Source organism: Artemia sp. Qi Xiang Cuo, chromosome 14 (assembly GCF_049724085.1).
Source record: "Artemia sp. Qi Xiang Cuo chromosome 14, ASM4972408v1, whole genome shotgun sequence".
Lineage (NCBI taxonomy): Eukaryota > Metazoa > Arthropoda > Branchiopoda > Anostraca > Artemiidae > Artemia > Artemia sp. Qi Xiang Cuo.
In genome coordinates this window covers 53166943-53188811 of record NC_142807.1, presented here as the reverse complement: position 1 = coordinate 53188811, position 21869 = coordinate 53166943, and the positions used below count along the sequence as shown (strand labels likewise).

Below are 21869 nucleotides of genomic sequence, written 5' to 3'. Positions count from 1 at the left end.
CCTCATATATTCATGGAAACAAGCTCACACAGATTTAGCCCTTGGAGAAGAGGGGGTAGGTTTTCTTGTTGAAGGGAGAAGGTTTAAACAAATGAAAATTCAGTATCACTAAGTCATTAGGCTATTTTTCGACTTTTCATTGGGGAACTTTCTAGCTAGTCTCTGGAATCTCCTTTCCCCCCTCCGTTTTAGGTATGTGGCACTTATCTTTCAAATTGGAACTATTATGGTCATTTTGGAACCTTGGAAATCTTAACTGTTGAACACTTTTCCCCTAGACGCTGAGGAACGCCCCCTTAGGGTAAATCCATTATTGTTAAATGTATATAGCGTTAAGAAACTGCATAAAAAGTGTTTAATTCTGATTGGCAACCCCCTTTTTTTTAGGAACGGATGCTAATCTAACAAGATCCTACTATCCCCCGAAAGTAGTTCTTAGATACCCCTCTCTTCCAAGTCCTGAGTCAGTGAAAATTGCCAAAGAATCAAGGCTAATTCTTCTTCGGGGTGATATCCATATTGATATCTGGCTTTTGGCCAAGCCAGAACCAGTTGAAGCCATAGTGCCTGGAAGACCCATACCATTTATGAGAGAGCCAATCAAACTAGCGCAGATTGATAGCAAAAATCAAGACGCAATTGTGACAGCGGATATATCTGACGATGGGAAATTTATTGCATACTCTACCTGCAGGGAATTGAGGATTCTTTACTGCCGTTTTGTATGTTTCCTTTTTTATTGTAGGTTTCCTTTTTATCTTTTGTGTATTTCCTTTTTATTTGCCTTTTTATTTCCTTGTATTAAGTGACATTCACTCATTGTTCTGGCCCTAGATTATTTTTTCGGTCATTTTCTTATGTCCCGATGGAGACAAGATGGGGGGGGGGGGAGCTAGTCATTCCCATTTTGGTGAAAGCTCAGATGGGGCTTGTTTAATTGTGTAGTTGAATGATAAATGTGTTTTTGGCATGGTATTTTTCTCAGGGTTTTATGAAAAGAAATTTTGCCGATACTTGGTGTAAAAGTATTTACGAAAAAGGACAGATCGGCATGAAATGTAAAAATGGTCATTGGCAAATTCTATTTAACAGTCAGATAACAAAACTTTGGCACGATAAGAAACTTGAGTAGTAGCGCAAGAATGTTTAGACATCTCGTTTATTATTCTGAGTAAGGTATAGCTAACGCCGGACTCATTGAGACTAATACTTAGCTAACTTTCAGAGCTAACAAGCTATAACTAAATAAGCCAAATGATATTTCAAAAAACGTATAAAAGTTTGAATGCCGTGATAGCATTTATGCAACATTAAAGGCGGGCCAGAGGGCCGCAAAAGTTAGTGAAGCGTAATTATTTTACTCTTTTGAAGCTTTTGAATCTTTTTATTCACAACAAGGAATACCTAACGCTATACCATTGGCAATAAGATTTAGCTTATCTTCAGAGCTAAATAGCTCCGGCATTTGGATAAATCTTAGTATTGATGACCTTGTATTAGCTAAATATAATTAAAATCGGGTCTTAACCGTGTCCATCTAAAGTAATTTATTTTCAATTTTGATTTCGCTTATTTGTAATTCATGCATATATATGAAGTGCTCATCTCGCTAGTCCTCTTAGTTATGGCTATCTGCACAGCGAAGCACAGGTGAATGTAAAACTAGTCACCTTCAGTATACTATCATCTCCTTTTTTCGTAGATAAACAGAAAGATATATTTATTGAACAATCCAAAACTAAATTTAAAAAATAAAACCAACATATGTCCCCACGACGCTCAATGGCTGGGAATTCAGGAAGAAAAAGACATTTCTTTTTTTTGTACTTGCCGTTGACTCCAAAATTTTTGTGTGATACACCGTAATTCTGGCGGGAGTTTGGCAAAACTGAAGCATATGCTTCGGTTTCTTTTACAAGAAGGGTATTTATAGACATCCAGAATACGACACGAAAATAGCGTTGAAGACCACACTGCCTTTCCATAACAAATAACAAAAGCACGAAGAACAATAGCGAAATCTTTTTGCAAGACAGTGGAGATAATTTGAATGAATATTTCGGCCCTATGTCCAAGGGCCGTCCTTGAACTTCGCCGAAGTAAGGATGCTAGGACTGCTTTGAAAAGTTTTTAATTTTTTGTTTTATTGGTCGCATGTTGTTGTGAGTCTTTTATCTTTTATATATTTTTTGTCTTGCTGAGGACGGCCCTTGGACATAGGGCCGAAATATTCATTCAAATTATCTCCACTGTCTTGCAAAAATATTTCCCTATTGTTCTTCGTGCTTTTGTTGTTAGAATACGACACAATCAAATTTAGCCAAAAGCTCCTATGGAAACAGAGGATACAACAAATTTTACTACTGCTTTACTATTATAAAGCTGCGCTTTCTGCTTCTGCACCCCTGTGTTCAATGTTTCGCTCAACACTTTGTCTCAAAGTTGCAATTTTCCTTAAATCCTTTATTCCCACTTTTCTTCCAGCCCATTCATGGACGACAAGCTTTTGGCCCCAGATAGTGGGTCAAGAAGCACAATCATTGGCCATCACAATCATCCTCACAATCAGCATAATCATCTGTAATATGTATCTTAACTCTTCTTTCATTATAGGCTTAGAAAGTGGGAGCAAATCATATTTCCCGCATAGCTTAGTGTTATACGGTCAGTCAAACCTTAGGGCTATACGGTCAGTCAAACGAGTACCTCTAAGTGTCTGTTCACGGCTCTTAGTTGCCAACAGATGTTGCCAGCGTTGACAACTCTTAGTGTTTGGTATACAGTCCGTCAAACTAGTACCTGAAAGTGTCTGTTGACAACTCTTAGTTGCCAAAAGATGTTGACAACTCCGTTTGCAACGCTTAGTGTTTGTTATAATCCATCAAAGGAGTACCTAAAAATGCCCGTTAACAACGCTTAGCGTTTGGTAATCAGTCCGTCAAACGAGTACCTAAAAGTGTCTGTAGACAACTCTTAGTTGCCAAAAGATGTTTGCAACTCCATTGGCAACGCTTAATGTTTGTTATAATCTATCAAACGAGTGCCTAAAAGTGCCCGTTAACGACGCTTAGCGTTTGGTATACAGTCCGTCAAACGAGTACCTAAAAATGTCTGTAGACAACTCTTAGTTACCAACAGATCTTGCCAGCGTTGACAACGCTTAGTGTTTGGTATACAGTCCGTCAAACTAGTACCTGAAAGTAATGTTGACAACTCGTAGTTGCCAAAAGATGTTGACAACTCCGTTGGCAACGCTTAGGGTTTGTTATAATCCTTTAAACGAGTGCCTAAAAGTGCCCGTTAACAACGCTTAGCGTTTGGTATACAGTCCGTCAAACGAGTACCTAAAAATGTCTGTAGACAACTCTTAGTTGCCAAAAGATGTTGACAACTCCGTTGGCAAAGCTTAGTGTTTGTTATAATCCATCAAACGAGTACCTAAAAGTGCCCGTTAACAACGCTTAGAGTTTGGTATACAGTCCGTCAAACGAGTACCTTAAAGGGTATGTAGACAACTCTTAGTTGCCAAAAGGTGTTGACAACTCCGTTGGCAACGCTTAGTGTTTGCTATAATTCATCAAACGAGTGCCTAAAAGTGCCCGTTAACAACGCTTAGTGTTTGGTATACAGTCCGTCAAACGAGTACCTAAAAGGGTATGTAGACAAATCTTAGTTGCCAAAAGGTGTTGACAACTCCGTTGGCAACTCTTAGTGTTTGTTATAATCCATCAAACGAGTACCTAAAAGGGTATGTAGACAACTCTTAGTTGCCAAAAGGTGTTGACAACTGCGTTGGCAACGCTTTTTGTTTGTTATAATCCATCAAACGAGTGCCTAAAAGTGTCCGTTAACAACGCTTAGCGTTTGGTATACAGTCCGTCAAACGAGTATCTAAAAGGGTATGTCGACAACTCTTAGTTGCCAAAAGGTGTTGAAAACTCCGTTGGCAACTCTTAGTGTTTGTTATAATCCATCAAACGAGTGCCTAAAAGTGTCCGTTAACAACGCTTAGCGTTTGGTATACAGTCCGTCAAACGAGTACCTAAAAGGGTATGTAGACCACTCTTAGTTGCCAAAAGGTGTTGACAACTCCGTTGGCAACGTTTAGTGTTTGCTGTAATCCATCAAACGAGTGCCTAAAAGTGTCCGTTAACAACGCTTAGCGTTTGGTATACAGTCCGTCAAACGAGTATCTAAAAGGGTATGTCGACAACTCTTAGTTGCCAAAAGGTGTTGACAACTCCGTTGGCAACGCTTAGTGTTTGTTATAATCCATCAAACGAGTGCCTAAAAGTGTCCGTTAACAACGCTTAGCGTTTGGTATACAGTCCGTCAAACGAGTACCTAAAAGGGTATGAAAGAGAACTCCTAGTTGCCAAAAGGTGTTGACAACTCCGTTGGCAACGCTTAGTGTTTGCTATAATCCATCAAACGAGTACCGAAAAGTGCCCGGTAACAACGCTTAGCGTTTGGTATACAGTCCGTCAAACGAGTACCTAAAAGGGTATGTAGACAACTCTTAGTTGCCAAAAGGTGTTGACAACTCCGTTGGCAACGCTTAGTGTTTGCTATAATCCATCAAACGAGTGCCGAAAAGTGACCGTTAACAACGCTTAGCGTTTGGTATACAGTCCGTCAAACGAGTACCTAAAAGGGTATGTAGACAACTCTTAGTTGCCAAAAGGTGTTGACAACTCCGTTGGCAACGCTTAGTGTTTGCTATAATCCATCAAACGAGTTCCTAAAAGTGCCCGTTAACAACGCTTAGCGTTTGGTATACAGTCCGTCAAACGAGTACCTAAAAGGGTATGTAGACAACTCTTAGTTGCCAAAAGGTGTTGACAACTCCGTTGGCAACGCTTAGTGTTTGTTATAATTCATCAAACGAGTGCCTAAAAGTGCCCGTTAACAACGCTTAGAGTTTGGTATACAGTCCGTCAAACGAGTACCTAAAAGGGTATGTAGACAATTCTTAGTTGCCAAAAGGTGTTGACAACTCCGTTGGCAACGTTTAGTGTTTGCTGTAATCCATCAAACGAGTGCCTAAAAGTGCCCGTTAACAACGCTTAGTGTTTGGTATACAGTCCGTCAAACGAGTATCTAAAAGAGTATGTAGAAAACTCTTAGTTGCCAAAAGGTGTTGACAACTCCGTTGGCAACGCTTAGTGTTTGCTATAATCCATCAAACGAGTACCTAAAAGTGCCCGGTAACAACGCTTAGCGTTTGGTATACAGTCCGTCAAACGAGTACCTAAAAGGGTATGTAGACAACTCTTAGTTGCCAAAAGGTGTTGACAACTCCGTTGGCAACGCTTAGTGTTTGCTATAATCCATCAAACGAGTACCTAAAAGTGCCCGGTAACAACGCTTAGCGTTTGGTGTACAGTCCGTCAAACGAGTACCTAAAAGGGTATGTAGACAACTCTTAGTTGCCAAAAGGTGTTGACAACTCCGTTGGCAACGCTTAGTGTTTGCTATAATCCATCAAACGAGTACCTAAAAGTGCCCGGTAACAACGCTTAGCGTTTGGTATACAGTCCGTCAAACGAGTACCTAAAAGAGTATGTAGACAACTCTTAGTTGCCAAAAGGTGTTGACAACTCCGTTGGCAACGCTTAGTGTTTGCTATAATCCATCAAACGAGTACCTAAAAGTGCCCGGTAACAACCTTTTAAGTTTGGTATACAGTCCGTCAAACGAGTACCTAAAAGGGTATGTAGACAACTCTTAGTTGCCATAAGGTGTTGACAACTCCGTTGGCAACGCTTAGTGTTTGATATAATCCATCAAACGAGTACCGAAAAGTGTCCGGTAACACCGCTTAGCGTTTGGTATACAGTCCGTCAAACGAGTACCTAAAAGGGTATGTAGACAACTCTTAGTTGCCAAAAGGTGTTGACAACTCCGTTGGCAACGCTTAGTGTTTGCTCTAATCCATCAAACGAGTACCTAAAAGTGCCCGGTAACAACGCTTAGCGTTATGTATACAGTCCATCAAACGAGTACCTAAAAGGGTATGTAGACAACTCTTAGTTGCCAAAAGGTGTTGACAACTCCGTTGGCAACGCTTAGTGTTTGCTATAATCCATCAAACGAGTACCTAAAAGTGCCCGGTAACAACGCTTAGCGTTTGGTATACAGTCCGTCAAACGAGTACCTAAAAGGGTATGTAGACAACTCTTAGTTGCCAAAAGGTGTTGACAACTCCGTTGGCAACGCTTAGTGTTTGCTATAATCCATCAAACGAGTACCTAAAAGTGCCCGGTAACAACGCTTAGCGTTTGGTATACAGTCCGTCAAACGAGTACCTAAAAGTGTCTGTAGACAACTCTTAGTTGTCAACAGATGTTGCCAGCGTTGACAACCGTTAGTGTTTGGTATACAGTCCGTCAAATGACTACCCAAAAGTATCCCTTGACTTCTCCTCTAGAAACTATCGAACATATCTTCTTCAACCATCTATAGTGCCTACGTTTCAGAGCCATTCTTGACCACTGTCATTAATGCCTCTGATTTCTGCACTTAATCAGAAAATTTAAATATTTCGAGTACCAAGGACGATAAAAGAAAATTGATTGAGCAAATGTATAGCACTTGCTTAGTTGAGAGCAGGGCTGTATGCAGGGGGTGGGGATTACTCGCTTCGACCCCCCCCCCCCCCTTCGTTGTTACATATTTATTACCCACCATACATCCAAAAGATGAAGAAAAGCAGGAAAAGACTATAAACAAATCAATAAAAAACTAATAAAACCATTGGATTCAACCATAGTAAGGTGACAAGCGCTGATACGCCGTTTCGAACTGCTCGATGTACAGATCCATCAGCTTCTTAACAATTTTGGACAGATGAAATATGAAGAGAAATACAAAGTAGAATTCCTATGAGCCACAGATTGAATATTGGTTATATCTTTTTTCTTAGATATAGGCTAAAGGCTTGAGACATAAAGAAGGATCGAAAAGTAGAATACATCTTACCAAGGGCAATACTATAATATTTAGCCCCTTTTGGGTACAATTTTAGAATGATCAATCTGAACCTCCGCCCTAGGTTTACAGACAACCGTTATTAGAAGTTCATATAGTACCAAGGACAGTGACAATGTAACCTGATTACCGATTTTAGTTAAGCAGAAATTTATGTAACCATATATATCTAAAAAATTAGGAAAACACTGGAAACTGATTTTAATGAAAAAGACACCCATATTCAGTTTTTTGCAGTTATGGATACCAAATTGGAAAAAAAGAAACAAGGGTGAGAAGTAGGCAAAATATAGGCTAAAAAATATGAAACCAAACTGCTTCAGAGGGTGTAGCTTTCTTTTGATGATGTAGTTGTCTTTAAGAACTTACTGACTGTTAGTATTTGGATTTTTAAGGATGAAATTAAATGTAACGTTTGTTACGGACGTTTCTAATACAATAGGTAATAAAGTAATTTGTTACGGACGAATGTTGTAAAATTAAACAAAATAGTTCTCCTTGTTTATTTTCAGGGTTCAATGCAATGATAACGAAGAAAATGTGGTTCTTTCTGAAACAACATAAAGAAAAATCATATGAGCTTTGGGGGGGGGGGGGTAAAGAAGTTTTTATTTTCATATCCTTATTAGTTTAAGATTTTGTAAGTTTAAAACCAAAAAACGAGTCTAATCCCTTCAATTCCATATGAGCTGAACTGAGCCTAATATACTTACTTAGTTCATCAATTACTTTTCAACCTAACACCGTCAAATTAGAATTTAGCCTAATGGATGGAATAAAAATTGGCAAATATTCTTTTGTAAATTGAGTGCATAAAAATTGCAAATTGCTTCCTGTAAGTGTTGTTGATGCTGTTAACTCAATTGTTTAAAATAGATTGGTACACTCGTACTTAAGCCAAAGATTTCATTATAGTATAATCGTGTTTTCACACGACACCGCAGAAGCATTCACAGTAGATTACTCAACAGTTTACGTCATTTAATTTTGCGGAGCAAATATAGTCCATAACGTTGGTAGTGCCAAGTAGACTCCAATTTTACTTAGAATTTGACGTCACCTAAGCTTATCTTACGCTATGGAATAGTCACCACAGCAGCAACAAAATGAAAATCCTGGATGAGAAAGTAATAACTTTTGGAAATAAAGCAGTTGAATTTTGCTAGAAAGCAGTGGCGTAATTTCGTCATAATCCAGGGGGGGGGGGGGCAAATTTGGAACCGATGTTCCCATATCAAGTAAAAATGACGGTGAAAACTGAAGAATGATCCATATATTACCATAAATGCAAAGATATACTAAAGAAAACTGACCTGTTTATCTGTATACTTGAATTATGCAGGGTTATCTTAGTTTTGACCAGATTTTTTGAAAAAATAAATTTCAGTTCGGGGGGGGGGGGGAATTGGGTCTGTAGGGGGCAGTTGTCCCACCCCTGCCCAAGAGTAAATCACGCCCCTGCTAGAAAGCGTTTCGCGCTTCATCTTAGCTAGGATTTTCTACTTTTTTTTAATCAGTTTGCTAATGATGATTGTGATGATTTTAGATGATAATTATGATTGCTTTATCGATTTGAATGTCAGCCTAGAGTGACTTTTTTAAGTTTGAAAGGCAATATTTAACTTAACGTAACTTAACCAGTTACTATAGAATATTGCGTGCGTAGTGTGAAAGCTACTCAACGGGTATGTTAAGATGTGTCTTGTTTCTTTTATGAATTGATGAGCAGATTATTCGTACTCTTTAGTGTTTCTTGTATATTTTTTATAGGCTTTTCGATTAATTCGATTTTTTAATAATTTTTACTCTTGTGTTTCTTGTATATTTTTTATGGGCTTTTTTGATTAGCTCGATTTTTTCGAATAATTCGTACTCTAGTGTTTCTTGTACATTTTTACGGGCATTTTCGATTCATTCACTTTTTTAGATTTTTTAGATTAATTCGCACTGTTTACTTTTTTAGTGTTTCTTCTATGTATTTTACAGACTTTTTCGCTTAATTTGATTTTTTATTAATTCGTACTCTTTGGTGTTTTTTTTGTATTTATTTTTTACGGGGTTCCGCCAGTGTTGTTTCAGTAATAAGTAAATAGTGTTCTACGCAAAATTGACCTATACAGTGTTTTACTTAATGTAAGTGAAAAAAATGTTATAAGAAAAGGATGTTATTTACGACTCGACCTTATGCTTTTTTTCTTTTTAGAATCCAAAAGACCTACGAATAACACGAATTAAAGACATATCAACGAAGTTAGTTGCTTCTCGTCAATTACATTTAAGGAAGAACAAGCTTATATCCATTGGTTACAACAACACAATTCAAATTGCTTCATGTTCAGTAAATCGAGTGACGTTAACGGACACAATAGAAAGTGACAATAGTATATCCTGGTCGGGAGGTGTCAATTTATCAACTGTTAGTGAAGATGGAAAATATTTGGCCATCTGTGACTCCTGTAGTAATATCATCGTGGCAGATGTAGAAAAGATGGCATTACTATGTAAAGTGCCTCGGTATAAAGCATTGCCAGTTGCAATGAATATTAATTCTAGGGCCCAAACTTTTCTAATTGTCTATTCGGACCATAGGGTAATTTTTTTTCGTTAATTTCTTTTCAATGTTTAAAAAAAAATTGGGTGTTAAGTAAAGAGCATACAAGCTGCTTCGGTGCACATAGCAATCAGAGGTCTAATTTTTTCTGATAATTTTTAAACAGCTTTTTATTAAATAATTTTTTTATAAAATTCATAAAAATAGGAATTTTTGATTTTTAAAAATTGGTTTTTGTATTGAGATTGTGTTTCTGGTTGAATAGCCTCTGTTTGTCCACCGTCAGTTCTAGCAAGTGAATATAGGCATTAAACAGGCTTGTTTTGACTGTAAGTTATTTAAAATAACAATATTACTGGCCCTGGAAACTGTATGTCAAAAAACTTCTCGATCACGTCATATGACGTCATGTGTCATATCACGTTCACACACATAGCTGATAATTTAGTGTGGACAGATATTGAAGAGCCATTTTTTAGTGTGGACATTTTTTTTGAAGAGCCAAATTTAGTGTGGACAGATATTGGACAGAATTTGGAAATTTAGAGTCATTGGTTGTAAATATCTTTCGTAGCCTTTGGTAAAGATCACAAAGTGGGTCACCGTTGTCCTTTATAATCTTAGTCTTGGGCATTTTGTTCAAAGGACAAGTAAAAAACGGCACAGATTAATTTTTAAACGGTTTAATTTTACAAGGTTCTGGCACTATTTTCTTCTTCTTCCGGATGTAAACTACTGAGTTGCACCACGGGGTAGAAGATGTTGGGGCTTGACTAGGAAAAAATTAATCTGAAATACACTACAGCATTTCCATCTAGAATTACCGGAAAGTTATGAATATAGATGGTTCTGTTAAGACTTTACTATCTAATATAAAGTACAGCTAAGCTTCACCGTTGCAGCATAAGAACCAGCTCAACTAAGAAGGAACCATAACTAAGATTGTTAGCTCTGTAATTTGCATTAAAGACTAAAATAAACTTTTTTCAGTATTTTAAATTAAGGCTAATTTCCTGAGAGTAGAAAAAAAGCTCACATGGTTTAACTGAGTCAACTTTCGAAACGGAAAATCGTCAGATTATACAATATATAACCAATTAGTTAAACATGGAAAAGAAGACAGCCCCGCTCCGCCCTTGCTAAAATCTGTGCTGAATTGAAAGGTTACCGAAAAATATATCTCCTGACTTCAGTCAATATACGAATTAGAATACAGAAACGAAGAACTAGCTTATGTATAGATATATCTACTTTTTAAATGACTCATTATTTTTTTGTATTCAAATTTATTTTAATTGTAATTATTATGTTATATTTGGCAAATTTTTAGCATCGTCATTCAGCTATGCAGTAAACAGTACCTCACTCCTTTATCTTAAATATTATCATCATCTTAAATAAGCACTCTTCCTAGATTGTGCTAATACATAGTTTTTTTTTTCTTCCTGTATTTAATGCTGACAATTACGGCCTAAGCCACTAGGACAAGAATTCTGACTCACAGACTAAATAATTTAATAAAATTAGCACCTTCTTTGTTGGAAAATTTATTCTCTTGAAAATCTGTAGCCCTTCCCGTCTCCTCCTTCCAACTTATATTCTTGGTTACGGTCCTTATCTCGGTTTATGCGTGTGTATACACATGCGCATAAGAGGTATGTGCGAGAAGGGCAAATATCCATAATATCCTTTCCCAGTATTATTCTGATCCCCCCCATCCTCCACAGGACAATTTTGGAAACTTGGGTCTAGAAGCAGGTTTTTGTGGTTTTAGATGCATTTTTCTGGTATAATCTTTTTATATACTCCTTAAGATTGTGGCTGTTTATAGTTTTGTGTGTGTTTCAGACTATGGCCGTTTATAGCTAAGTTTGTGTTGTTGACTGTGGCCATTTATAGCCATATGAATGTTTAAGACATTTTATTTTACAGATAGTCGAATTTAGCCTTGAAGAGCTTCGCTATACTCGTTTCTCTAGAGAATTATCAACACGACATCCTGTTGAATGGTTAAACAGACACACAGCAGCGAGGAATATTTTCTATGACCCAAATAACGAAGATGTTGTTATTGTACACGATCAGACTACAATATGCACTATCAACAAACAAAAGGTATCCTTTCGTGGATTTTTTCTTCTTCTTTTGCTTTTAGGCCCTTCTTTCGTTTTACTTTTTTTTAATATCAGAGCACTTTTCGGGGTTTTAGTCTTTTTGGCGTTTTAGTCTTTTTGACAAATCATTGTAGTAGCAATAAGGACATACAAAAAGTGGAAGTTAAATTTAGGTACTCGTTTGAATAAACAGTAGGCTATAGTAGGCCAATCATAAAACAGTAGGTTATACAAAGGCGGATTTCGGTCCTATTTTCTTGGGCTATGACCAAAGGAACGTTAATAATAACAATAATATAAATTGCTTAAATAAGGCTAATGGACCTCTACACATAGACAATAATGACGTACAAATAACAGTTCAAATAGGGATAAATTCTTTTATTAGACAGTGAAAACAATGACAACATCTCTAGATATTTGATTTCATACACAGTGATTGTCATCAATTTATCTGCTGATGAATTGCTGAAGTGATCACATACATCACTATGTATGTGATTGAAATATCCAGAGATTTTGTCATTGTTCTCACTGTCTAATAAAAGAATTTATCCATTTTTGAACTGTTATCTGTACGTCATGGAAAGGCAGTGTGGTCTTTGAAAATACTTATATACAATAATTAAAATAACTCAGAGGTCTCTTCAGCTCAGAACTTCTCTGCAACTCAGACTACCCTTCGAAATTTTTTTTATATCATACGTCTCAGGATGGAATATTGCTTCTAATTGGTTTTTGAAAGTTGACATAACAACCTCTGCCAGTTGATGGTTCCATACATGCATTATACGATTTAGTGGCAGTGCCCAATCATCTTTTATTTCAGAATTATCTCCTCGCAGGTGGTTTTGGCCAAAGTTAAGTATCTTATCTTCAGGTACATCATATGCTCCGTGAAATGCTTTGTACATTTCGATTAAATCACTATGTATGAATGTATAAGCAAGGGTTGGTAGGTTAAGGGGCCGGAGGTGCTCTTGATTGGGGAGATTACAGAGGCTCAGTGTCTATATCCTTGTAGTTGTATATTGTTGTAGATCTTTGTCATAGTTGCAGCAATAGCTGCAATCTAGTAAAGAACGGACCGTAATCCATGCTAACCAATACTTTTAAAACGCATTAAAAAAAATGGTTGATGAGAGAAATTTTCATTTCTAGCTGATTCACAGTGACAACTATTATCTCGACTCGTCTTAATAGTAAAATGTTATTCTGAAAACCAGTTAATGTAGAAAAATTTGCATAAAGGCTAGATGTTTAGGTCACGTTTCATGGATGGAGGATGATCGATTACCAAAAATCGTGCTTTCTGGCAATCTATTCGCGATGAAAAGAAAAGCGGGACGTTCTTGAATGGGGTAGTAATGGACCATAAAAAAGTATTTTAAGAATGCAGATAGGGTTCTTATAGGGTGGAGGAGCACGTTTAGCTGTATTGACCTCAGATGGCTATATGCTACGATGAGGTTACACTAGTTGTAGTAGTACTGTTTTTAGGAATTTTAACTGTAATTAACAGGGTAATTCTGCTGTAGGAGGATTCTGCCATCAGCTGAAAAACGATCAGAAATTAAATAAATAAATAAAAAATCTACTGAAATTAAGATGCAACATTAAAACTTAAGACCAACAGAAATTATTCTGTATATGAGGAGGGCTGCCTCATTCTCAATACCCCTCTTCGCCCTAATTTTGTTTTATTATTTTGAAAAAGGTTCTGATATTACAGTAATCGTTCTTAAAGAATTGAAACAAAAGGTCGAACTTTAGCGGAAAGAGTGGAGTATAGATGAAGGGGCATCCCCTCTTATGTTTTGATGATCCTTCTTACTTTCAGTTGAAAAAACTTTTTTTTTAATTTCTGATCGTTTCTCAAATAATTGCATTAAATCCACCTTCTCTCCATGGAAAATTCCCCCCAACCACGAAAAATTCCTCCATAGAACGTTTCTCCAACGTAAAGTCCTTCCCCCGGGAAATTACCCTAGAACAAATCCATTCTCTCTGCGAATTCCCCCCTAGAAAATTTCTTACATACCTGAAAATACTCCCTAGTTTACTTTCATGTGAAAAAAGACTTTTTTGTATTTAATTTCTGATCGTTTTTCAATTCATGGCAGAATACTCCCTGTATGGAAAATTTTCCCCGGAAATCCCCCAAATGGAAAAATTTTCTCCCGTAGAAAATTCCCATGGAGAATTTCTCCTAGTGATTCCCCCATGGAGAATTTCTACCGTGGGAATCCCCCCCCCCCACGTAAAAATTCCCAAGAGAATTCAAACTCCACTGAGAATTTTCCCCAGCTATCACCCCAGAGCATCTTCACATGTAAAATGGAGTCGCCAATGAGAAAGTAAGACAAATAAAACGAATTATGTATATGTACTCTGGCAAACTCTCCCCGTGTAAATTCCCCCCTCGAAAACACCCTCGGAAATTCCACCCCCAATGGAAATTCTTCCCATAGAAAGTTCATCTCCAGAGTTTTTAATTTCCATTCAAATAAGCCCTCTCCCAATCTTGTAGGACCAATAGTTCAATACAATCACCCCTAGAAAGAACAAATAAAATAAATAAATAAACACGCATCCGTGGTCTTTCTCCTGGTAAAAAAAATAAAAAAATACAAGATTCTATATTTTTAAAGATGGGAGCTTGAAACCTCTACTGTAAGGTCCTTGATACGCTGCATCTGATAGTGTAATTTTCGATAATTTCTCGACTTTTGGGGGATGTTTTCCCCTTTTGCGAAAATCTGGCAAATATAATCAGGCTCGTAGCTTTTGATGGGTAACATCAAACTTAATGAATCATATATATTTGGATTACCAGAAAAAGTCAATTATTTTAATGTACCTGTTTTTATCAGATTATGTTTTTTAGAGTTTTGGGTATTATTGGGCCGAGCCGCTACTTGCAGTTCCATACCACGGACTGTTTCATAAGTTTAAAATTGCTTCCGAAAAAGCTGTTGAATTTGTTTGTGTGGTTTGCAAAGGCCGCTTATATACTTGGTGAAGTTGAGACTAGTACATGAAAAAACAGCTTATCCTTCTATTACTAGATGAATGCCAGTAAAATCTGTTTTGAATAGATCATTTCCTTAGATTCCCATATGGTAACTTCATCATTTCATGTTTTTACAGCATTAGCTGTAAAGTGCGGCAGTAGATTCTTTTCTGCTTTGCAACGATTGTATTTTCGTAGTTTAACGTCGTATTTCTCTGTTTAACGTCGCTTACACTAATTTTATTTTTCCCCTACCATTTATAATACACATCTTTATAAATTAATAAGTATCTTCTGTAAATTACATTAAATGTTGAGTGAAACGTATCGACGGTGAACATCCTTGAATCCAGTAATCTATAAAAGAGGTATTGACTCCCCAATATGCTCCTCCTTTTTCTTTTCTCTCCTTCTTGTTTACAAAGAAATGTAATCTTCTTCTTGTTTGATTTGCTCCGCTTCTATGCCTTCTTCTTCTTTGCCTCTCCTTTTCCGTTCTTGTCCTTCTTGTTTTGCAAAGAACTAAAATCTTCTTCTTCTTTTTGTTTGATTTGGTCCTCTTCTTTGATTCTTCTTCTTAGTTTGTCCTTTTTCCTTTCTTGTTTGTCCTTTGTTTTGCAAAGAACTAAAACCTTCATCTTCTTCATATTTCGTTGTTATTTGGATACGCTAATACATAATCTGCGTGCAATTCCAGACCGTGTGGCAGCTGGGATCGAACCCCGGGCCACTCTACCACCACATGCGATACAAAAAAAAATTAATAAAGAAGTGCAGATGATGGGGGAGGGGGTACAAGGTTTTTACCCGCTGACGTATTAAAAATTAAACAACAGTACATGCCACATGCCACGCCTAAAACTGATCCTTTTCCAGTATGGTGAACCTCTTTTTGGATATGGTTTTGATATTATTGGCTATTCAGCCCACAGTAATGGCAGTTTTTCCGTTTGTTTTTTTCTGGAAAACTTTTCCGAAATTATTAATGTTTTTCCAACGTTTTACTTCTCAACATATTTTTAATTTTCATAACAGGATCTGCAAGAACCAGAAGCAAAAGTGCAGCGTGTTGAGTCATCAAACGCCATAATGCTCCCCAATGGTGACTTAGATTCTTCCGAGTCCAGCAGGGGTAGCTTTTGCCCAATGTCTCCAACAGGTCAAACAGAGCATCCGTTTGTTTTTATACGGAAATATGAGGTATTTTTTTTTTCTTCTCATACTTGCCAGAGTTTTTTCTTCACATGCTTACTTGGACTTACTAAAGTAAAATTAAGAGATTTCTGAAGTTTGGTTTCTGAAGAAAATTTCCGTAACTCCAGTTACGGAATAACAGGATCCGCTATCCCATAGTGCTAATGTTTTTTTTTATTGGGTTTGGTAACGCAATAATCTTGAGTATGTTCTCTAACATATCAACAGTTTCTGTTTTGTTTTTATCATAACAACGCATTCAATTAGAGTTTTCTATTAGTCGTAAGTCTGCATATTCTATTTGAGTTAAATTCGATCTGGGACGAGTGAAGCTAAAATAAGTTCGAACTGGTAAAATTATCTGTTTTGCAGTTATTTGTGTAACGCCCTAAGAACATTATCTTAATACTAAAGAGGCTTTCTCACGACACCCGTGAAAGAGGTGTCATGAGAAAGAGGTGAGAGACGTTCGGGCCCTAGGTATTAATACTCAAAAAAGTTTAGACTCGACAATGTTTATTTTGCTTCTATCATAACAACGCAATCATCAAGTGGACTTTTTTATTAGTCAGAAGTCTGCAAATTTTATTTAGCTTAATTTCCATCAGGGTTGAGTGAATCTACATCGAATGAAGTTTGACTGAAATTCAAAAGCCTTGACTTTAAAGGGGCTTTTCACGACGCTCGTGAAAGAGGTTTTCTCGTCGCTTCCGAAAAGGGTTTGCTAAAGGGTCTCACGATGTAACAATCGTGGCCATCGTACCGAAAAGGCTGGAGTCTTAGAACGTGCTCCACCACCTCCACAAATATCTGAAGTTATTCATGGTATGGTTTATTAATTGGGTGGTTCAGACTGTTTATTTAACAACAGAAACAAATTTTAAGAATAGTCTCAGGATCTCATTTCCTTCATCACCTGAATCAAATTCCGAGCCTGTAGTGCGTCACTGCATCTGAGTCAATTTACAACCAATCCCACTATGCCACTAGAGGACAAGATTTAACTGACAATTCTCCGACTGGCTCCGCTTATTTGCAAGCTTAGTAATGTTCATCTGTAATTCCTCGCTTGAATGAGACAAGAGAGCTGTGTAGTCAGCAAAATTAGTGTCACACGGAGTGTGTCTCAGATTCAGTTGGATTCCACAGTGAAGTTGCACATTCAAAGGATATAGTCTATGATATTAGCAAGCAACAGAGGGGGACAGAACACATCTTGGCAGACACCAGACTAAACTTAAAAAATTAATTGGCTCCAGCGGGACATGGGCCACAACCTGACCTGTCATTAAAACATTTTCATCACAAAATCGTATCCAGGAGGAGGGCTAGGGTGTTTGTCCCGTCCCGCTGAAGCCAATTAATTTTTTCAGTTTAGTCTGGTGTCTGCCAGGGATGTATTCTGTCCCCCTCTGCTGCTTGCTAACCTCATAGACTATATCCTTTGAATGTGCAAAAACACGCGCATAATCGATATCTTTAGTAGAGGTGCTGGTGAGTTTATTTTAGGATCAAGTTAAAAGTAATATCAGGTTCTCAGTTTTTGTTTTATACTCTAAACACTTGGCTGTAGGCTTGATGAATATGCATAAAACTTTTTATTCACTGTATATTTGGTGACTTTTGTTTCTCTTTGTAGCATTTGGTGTATTTTGGCCCAATATCGTCAGCAAATCTTAGTGAGTTCGTAGCTGTGGAAATCACCCCGGAATCACTGGAATTGCAGCTGCCACCTATGTTATATAAAAAGAAATATGGTGTCTAACATTTTAAAATAAAAAAGTTGCAATTCCTTTTTTTTTTTTTTTTGCATGGCTCTATATTACCCTTATCTCACACTAGTCATGTGGAATAGTAAAACCTGAGGAATAGTAACGTAAAGATGCATTATTGTCTTTCTTGAAGATTTTCAAAATCAAATTATCAGATATGTTGCAATAAAAAAAAGAAAAAAAGGGGAAAACTGTAAAGTAAAAAAAAAAAAGAACCACAAAGAAACGGTAGCTGAATTTATAAAAGAACAATATATCACGAATATTTTGCCTGTATAATCAATTAGAAAAAAGAGGTAAAAAAAAAAAACAGGAAACACTAAAATGCAAGACATCAGGCGTCTCGGCCAGAGGCACCAAATGAGAGGGGGCAGTATGCCCCTCCTTAAATTTTGAAAATAGCTTTTTTTTAGTATTTTCGCTAGTCCAAAAAAATTCCCCCACCCCTAAAAAAGGCAAATAATACCTTTTGACTAAAAAAAGTCGAAAAAGATTCTTGGACCTCGCTCCCCCTAAATTGGCGCGAATTGGGACCCCAGGACTAAGCACACGCTGTGGCAAATTTTGGTGTTTTGCAGGGGAAGGGGGCACTTGCTATTGAATCCTTAAAAAATCAGGGCTGGACTAAGCATTGGTAGGGTTGAGGTATTTGTCCCTTCGATTTCTTTACCTCTCCCATCTCCTAGATTTCCAAAAATACCCTTTTTGATATTTTTATTGGAAAAACAGGAGATTACCTCTTCCCCCTCCTCCTCCAGAGATTTTCATGGACTTGCACCACTGGCATTGTCACCGTCTTCGATGCAATCGGCACAATTCGATGAAAAGAAGCATTCATTTTCAGAGATAGGGGAACTAAACTACGAAGTATCAGCACTATTTTCGTTTTTCAAAAAGAAAAAAAGAACAAGATTAAACCGGTTCATTTTTGTCGGTTAAAAGAAGAGAAAATCTTATAGAATATGCTTAAGAAAGCTATAACACTCAAACCGTTTTTTTTTTTTTGTTTTTTTTTTTCAAAAAACAGAAACAATGTTATTAAAACAGAAACAGTGCCGAAGCTTAGATCGGACTCCAGTTTTGCAGTATTATGGATAGAATCACTATCTCATCACTAACATGGCTGGCTAAAGCTATTCAAGTAAAAATACTTTAATTTAAGAAAGACCAGATACAAATATAAAAAAAATTTCACTTAATATTTACACACTGTCTATTTTCATATATAGACACCAGAATAACTTAAATAAATCGCAGCGTTAGCAGCGAAACCTAGGAATGGGACCCTCCAGTGGCTTAGTCAGACAAATACTTTGCAGTTAGTAGCCCTACCTTGATGGCATGAGGGTAGAAAGATGCCACCGAGTATTTACCGTCTCTCAATGCTTCTGAAATGGTTACAACTAAACTTTCTGAGGATGAGTTCAAGGGGTATTGACCATTCTTCATCTTATACTAGAGAACTGTTAATTTTCGAAATTTATTCCCTTCGACAGGAGACAAAGGGCATTTTGCCCAACAATATTCCCAACTAAAGACGTTTACCTAGTTAAACAAGCCGTTGTTAAGTCTCGTAGCAAATAATAACCGATTTTGGAAGAACGTATTCTTTCTCGAGGTTTTTAAGGTAAGGTAAATAAAATCTTGGTAGAAAAAACTTAATTTATTTAAATATTTCCAGAGGCTAGAGGGAAAAGCGCATTTTTCAAAAGCCTAAATATGTAAGGAATCAAGAATGTTCTCGAATCTGTGCTGGTTTAGAGGGGCAAGAATGAAGCATAAAGCGTACAAAGTTTATGCAAAATATAGGGGATTTAAAAACTTGGACTATTTGTTTTTCTGGGGAGAGTAGGAATATTGGGCCAGAACCCGCCTCTTGTGCACAAGCTTTCATTCTGCATTTGCCCATTGCAACTTCCCCTATTGTGTTACCTTGAACGCAAATACGAAATTTTATCAGTCTTATAGGAGGCGCCAAGGGGGTAAATGTCAACATGACAAGGAAATTGTCATAATAAGCATGGTAGGAACGATCTACTCGAAGAATAGAATGAGGTTAGAATCTCATTTCGTCAAAACGAATGAGGCATAACGCCCTTGGAAGTTACAGCAGCCGAACCACTCAAGATCAAATTACTTGGATGCATAAATTAGACACAGTTATTCTGTCAGATTGAACATAAAACAGTAGCACTTACACTGAAAAATCGAAAGCATGCTTAAAAATATAAATCCTAACAAAAATGGAAATACACGCAATCGCTTTTTGAGACACCGGGATAGCTTATCTCCCCACTTGCCGGAATCTCTTTTGTCCTCTCCAGTGTAATAGTATATAGACAAAGTATATAGACTACACGGAATTCCCACTTCATGTACAACGGAAAAAATAATTGTTTAACAAATATAATAAAAATGAATAATAATAATGAACGTCTAAATCAACAAAAGCTAGCCAATCCATACATATGTCAGTGGAGAACGCTAAAAATCAATCACTTCGTAATTATATCATAACCATAAATCACCAAAGATTCTTTAGTAGGGTAACGCATCGTTTTGAGCACCGGCATAGCTTGTCCGTTTAGAAACGGATTCAGATATTTTGTTTTCAACTACGTTAAGCTAAAATTTGAATTAATTATAGTTCATGCAGTTAATAGAAAATTCATTTAAAGTATATAATTTAACCACATACGTGAACGGCAATGATGCCGTGGTTTTTGAAATACTATTGAACTTATCCGTCTGATTTTTTTTTTCAAATAGATATAAAAAATGAAAAAAAATATATAAAATATAAAAATGTACTTTGAAAAAAAAAAACTTAAAAACCTAGCATCTGGATTTTGAACTTTAAGATTAATGCCATTTCTGAAACCACGTTAGGTTGTCTTCACCATACAGAAAAGCTGTTTTTTTAAAAGAAAATGTGACATTTTTCTGTAGAGATAAACAATACTGAATTGAAAGTCATTTAAAGCATATTACTTCACCGCACTGCTGAAGAGTAACAATGCCTGTGGCATATCCCTTTTCTTTGTGTTGGGTACATCGATAAATTTTTAGTAGTATTAGGGTGGTTTTTCAAATACTGTTTACTTTATTCGTCTGACGTTATTATTTCCAAGTAGACACGACGCAAAATCTACTGTCTGTCAACTAAAATTTACTATCTGGGTTTTTTACTTTAAAGTGTAAATAGCGTTTTGAAGCAAACGTTCGGCTTTCCATGTCGCTAGAAGAAAACAATTGTTTTAAACAACATGTTTTTGATTATATTCGTCTTCTTTTTATTCATTTAAGACCAATAGTCTTTGATAGTTCCTGAAACCTTTTTTTAACGCAATTTTAAAGCTATTAACATCATCATTAAATTACGATATTACAGAATCCTCCCTATTAAGGAGCTAAATTTTAAATCTTTGGTAAATGTTTCGAAATTATAAAATGCCTTGTTCTTGGTAATTTTTATATTTATATACTCAGGCTTATTTCCTTTTTTTTCAATATTAAGAACCTAGCAAAATCTGTATAAATCCTTATTCTTGGCATCTTGACGTTGATTTATATTCTAAAATTAACTGCTGATAACTAAAATTTAATTAATTATTAATTGCTGATTATTTAATTTAGTTGCTGATATTTTAGGATTAACTACTGATAACTAAAATTTAAATGATTGATAAATTCTGATTAATTAATTTAGTTGCTGATATTCTAAAATTAACTGCTGATAATTAAAATTTGATTAACTGACAATTGATGATTAATTAATTTAATTATTGATAGTGAAACTTTATCTGCCCGAAAAGTGACACATTACTTGTTGAATACATTCTCAGTTGATCTGGTCTAACTGATTACTCTACTTTTATAATTATAATCTAACAGCAATACACAGACAAGAATCAATGAATCTTGTTAGAGCAAATTACCTGTCCCGTCTATTCTTAAGGCATATTATAATTATGAAAATGATATGGCAATAATTCGCAACAGTCTATCCCATACAACCTCTTGTAAGCCAGTGTTTCCAAGATCGAACGGAGAAGAACAAGAAGGAGTACAAAAAAAATTGCGAAGTTTGGCGGAATTTTTAGCTGTTTAGGCGAATGTTCGCCAAACAGCATTCCGAAAATAAGCATTTTGTCATGCCGCTCTCGAAAAATAAGGACATATACAACATTTAAAAAAAAAAAAAAAAAAAAAAAAAAAAAAAAAAAAAAAAAGGC

At 36.4% G+C, this 21869-nt stretch overlaps 1 protein-coding gene across 1 annotated transcript in view; it reads left to right on the top strand.

The window, feature by feature from the left end:
• The window catches only part of l(3)72Dn (UTP4 small subunit processome component l(3)72Dn), a 42670-nt gene extending 25020 nt beyond the window's left edge, over nucleotides 1–17650 (top strand). The window contains exons 5-9 of the mRNA XM_089100141.1: nucleotides 388–722; nucleotides 9194–9580; nucleotides 11474–11656; nucleotides 15704–15868; nucleotides 17502–17650. Of these exons, the coding sequence (XP_088956267.1) occupies nucleotides 388–722; nucleotides 9194–9580; nucleotides 11474–11656; nucleotides 15704–15868; nucleotides 17502–17627 (1196 nt within the window). The 3' untranslated portion in view covers nucleotides 17628–17650. The remainder of the gene's footprint in view (nucleotides 1–387; nucleotides 723–9193; nucleotides 9581–11473; nucleotides 11657–15703; nucleotides 15869–17501) is intronic.
• Nucleotides 17651–21869: the final 4219 nt, after the last annotated feature.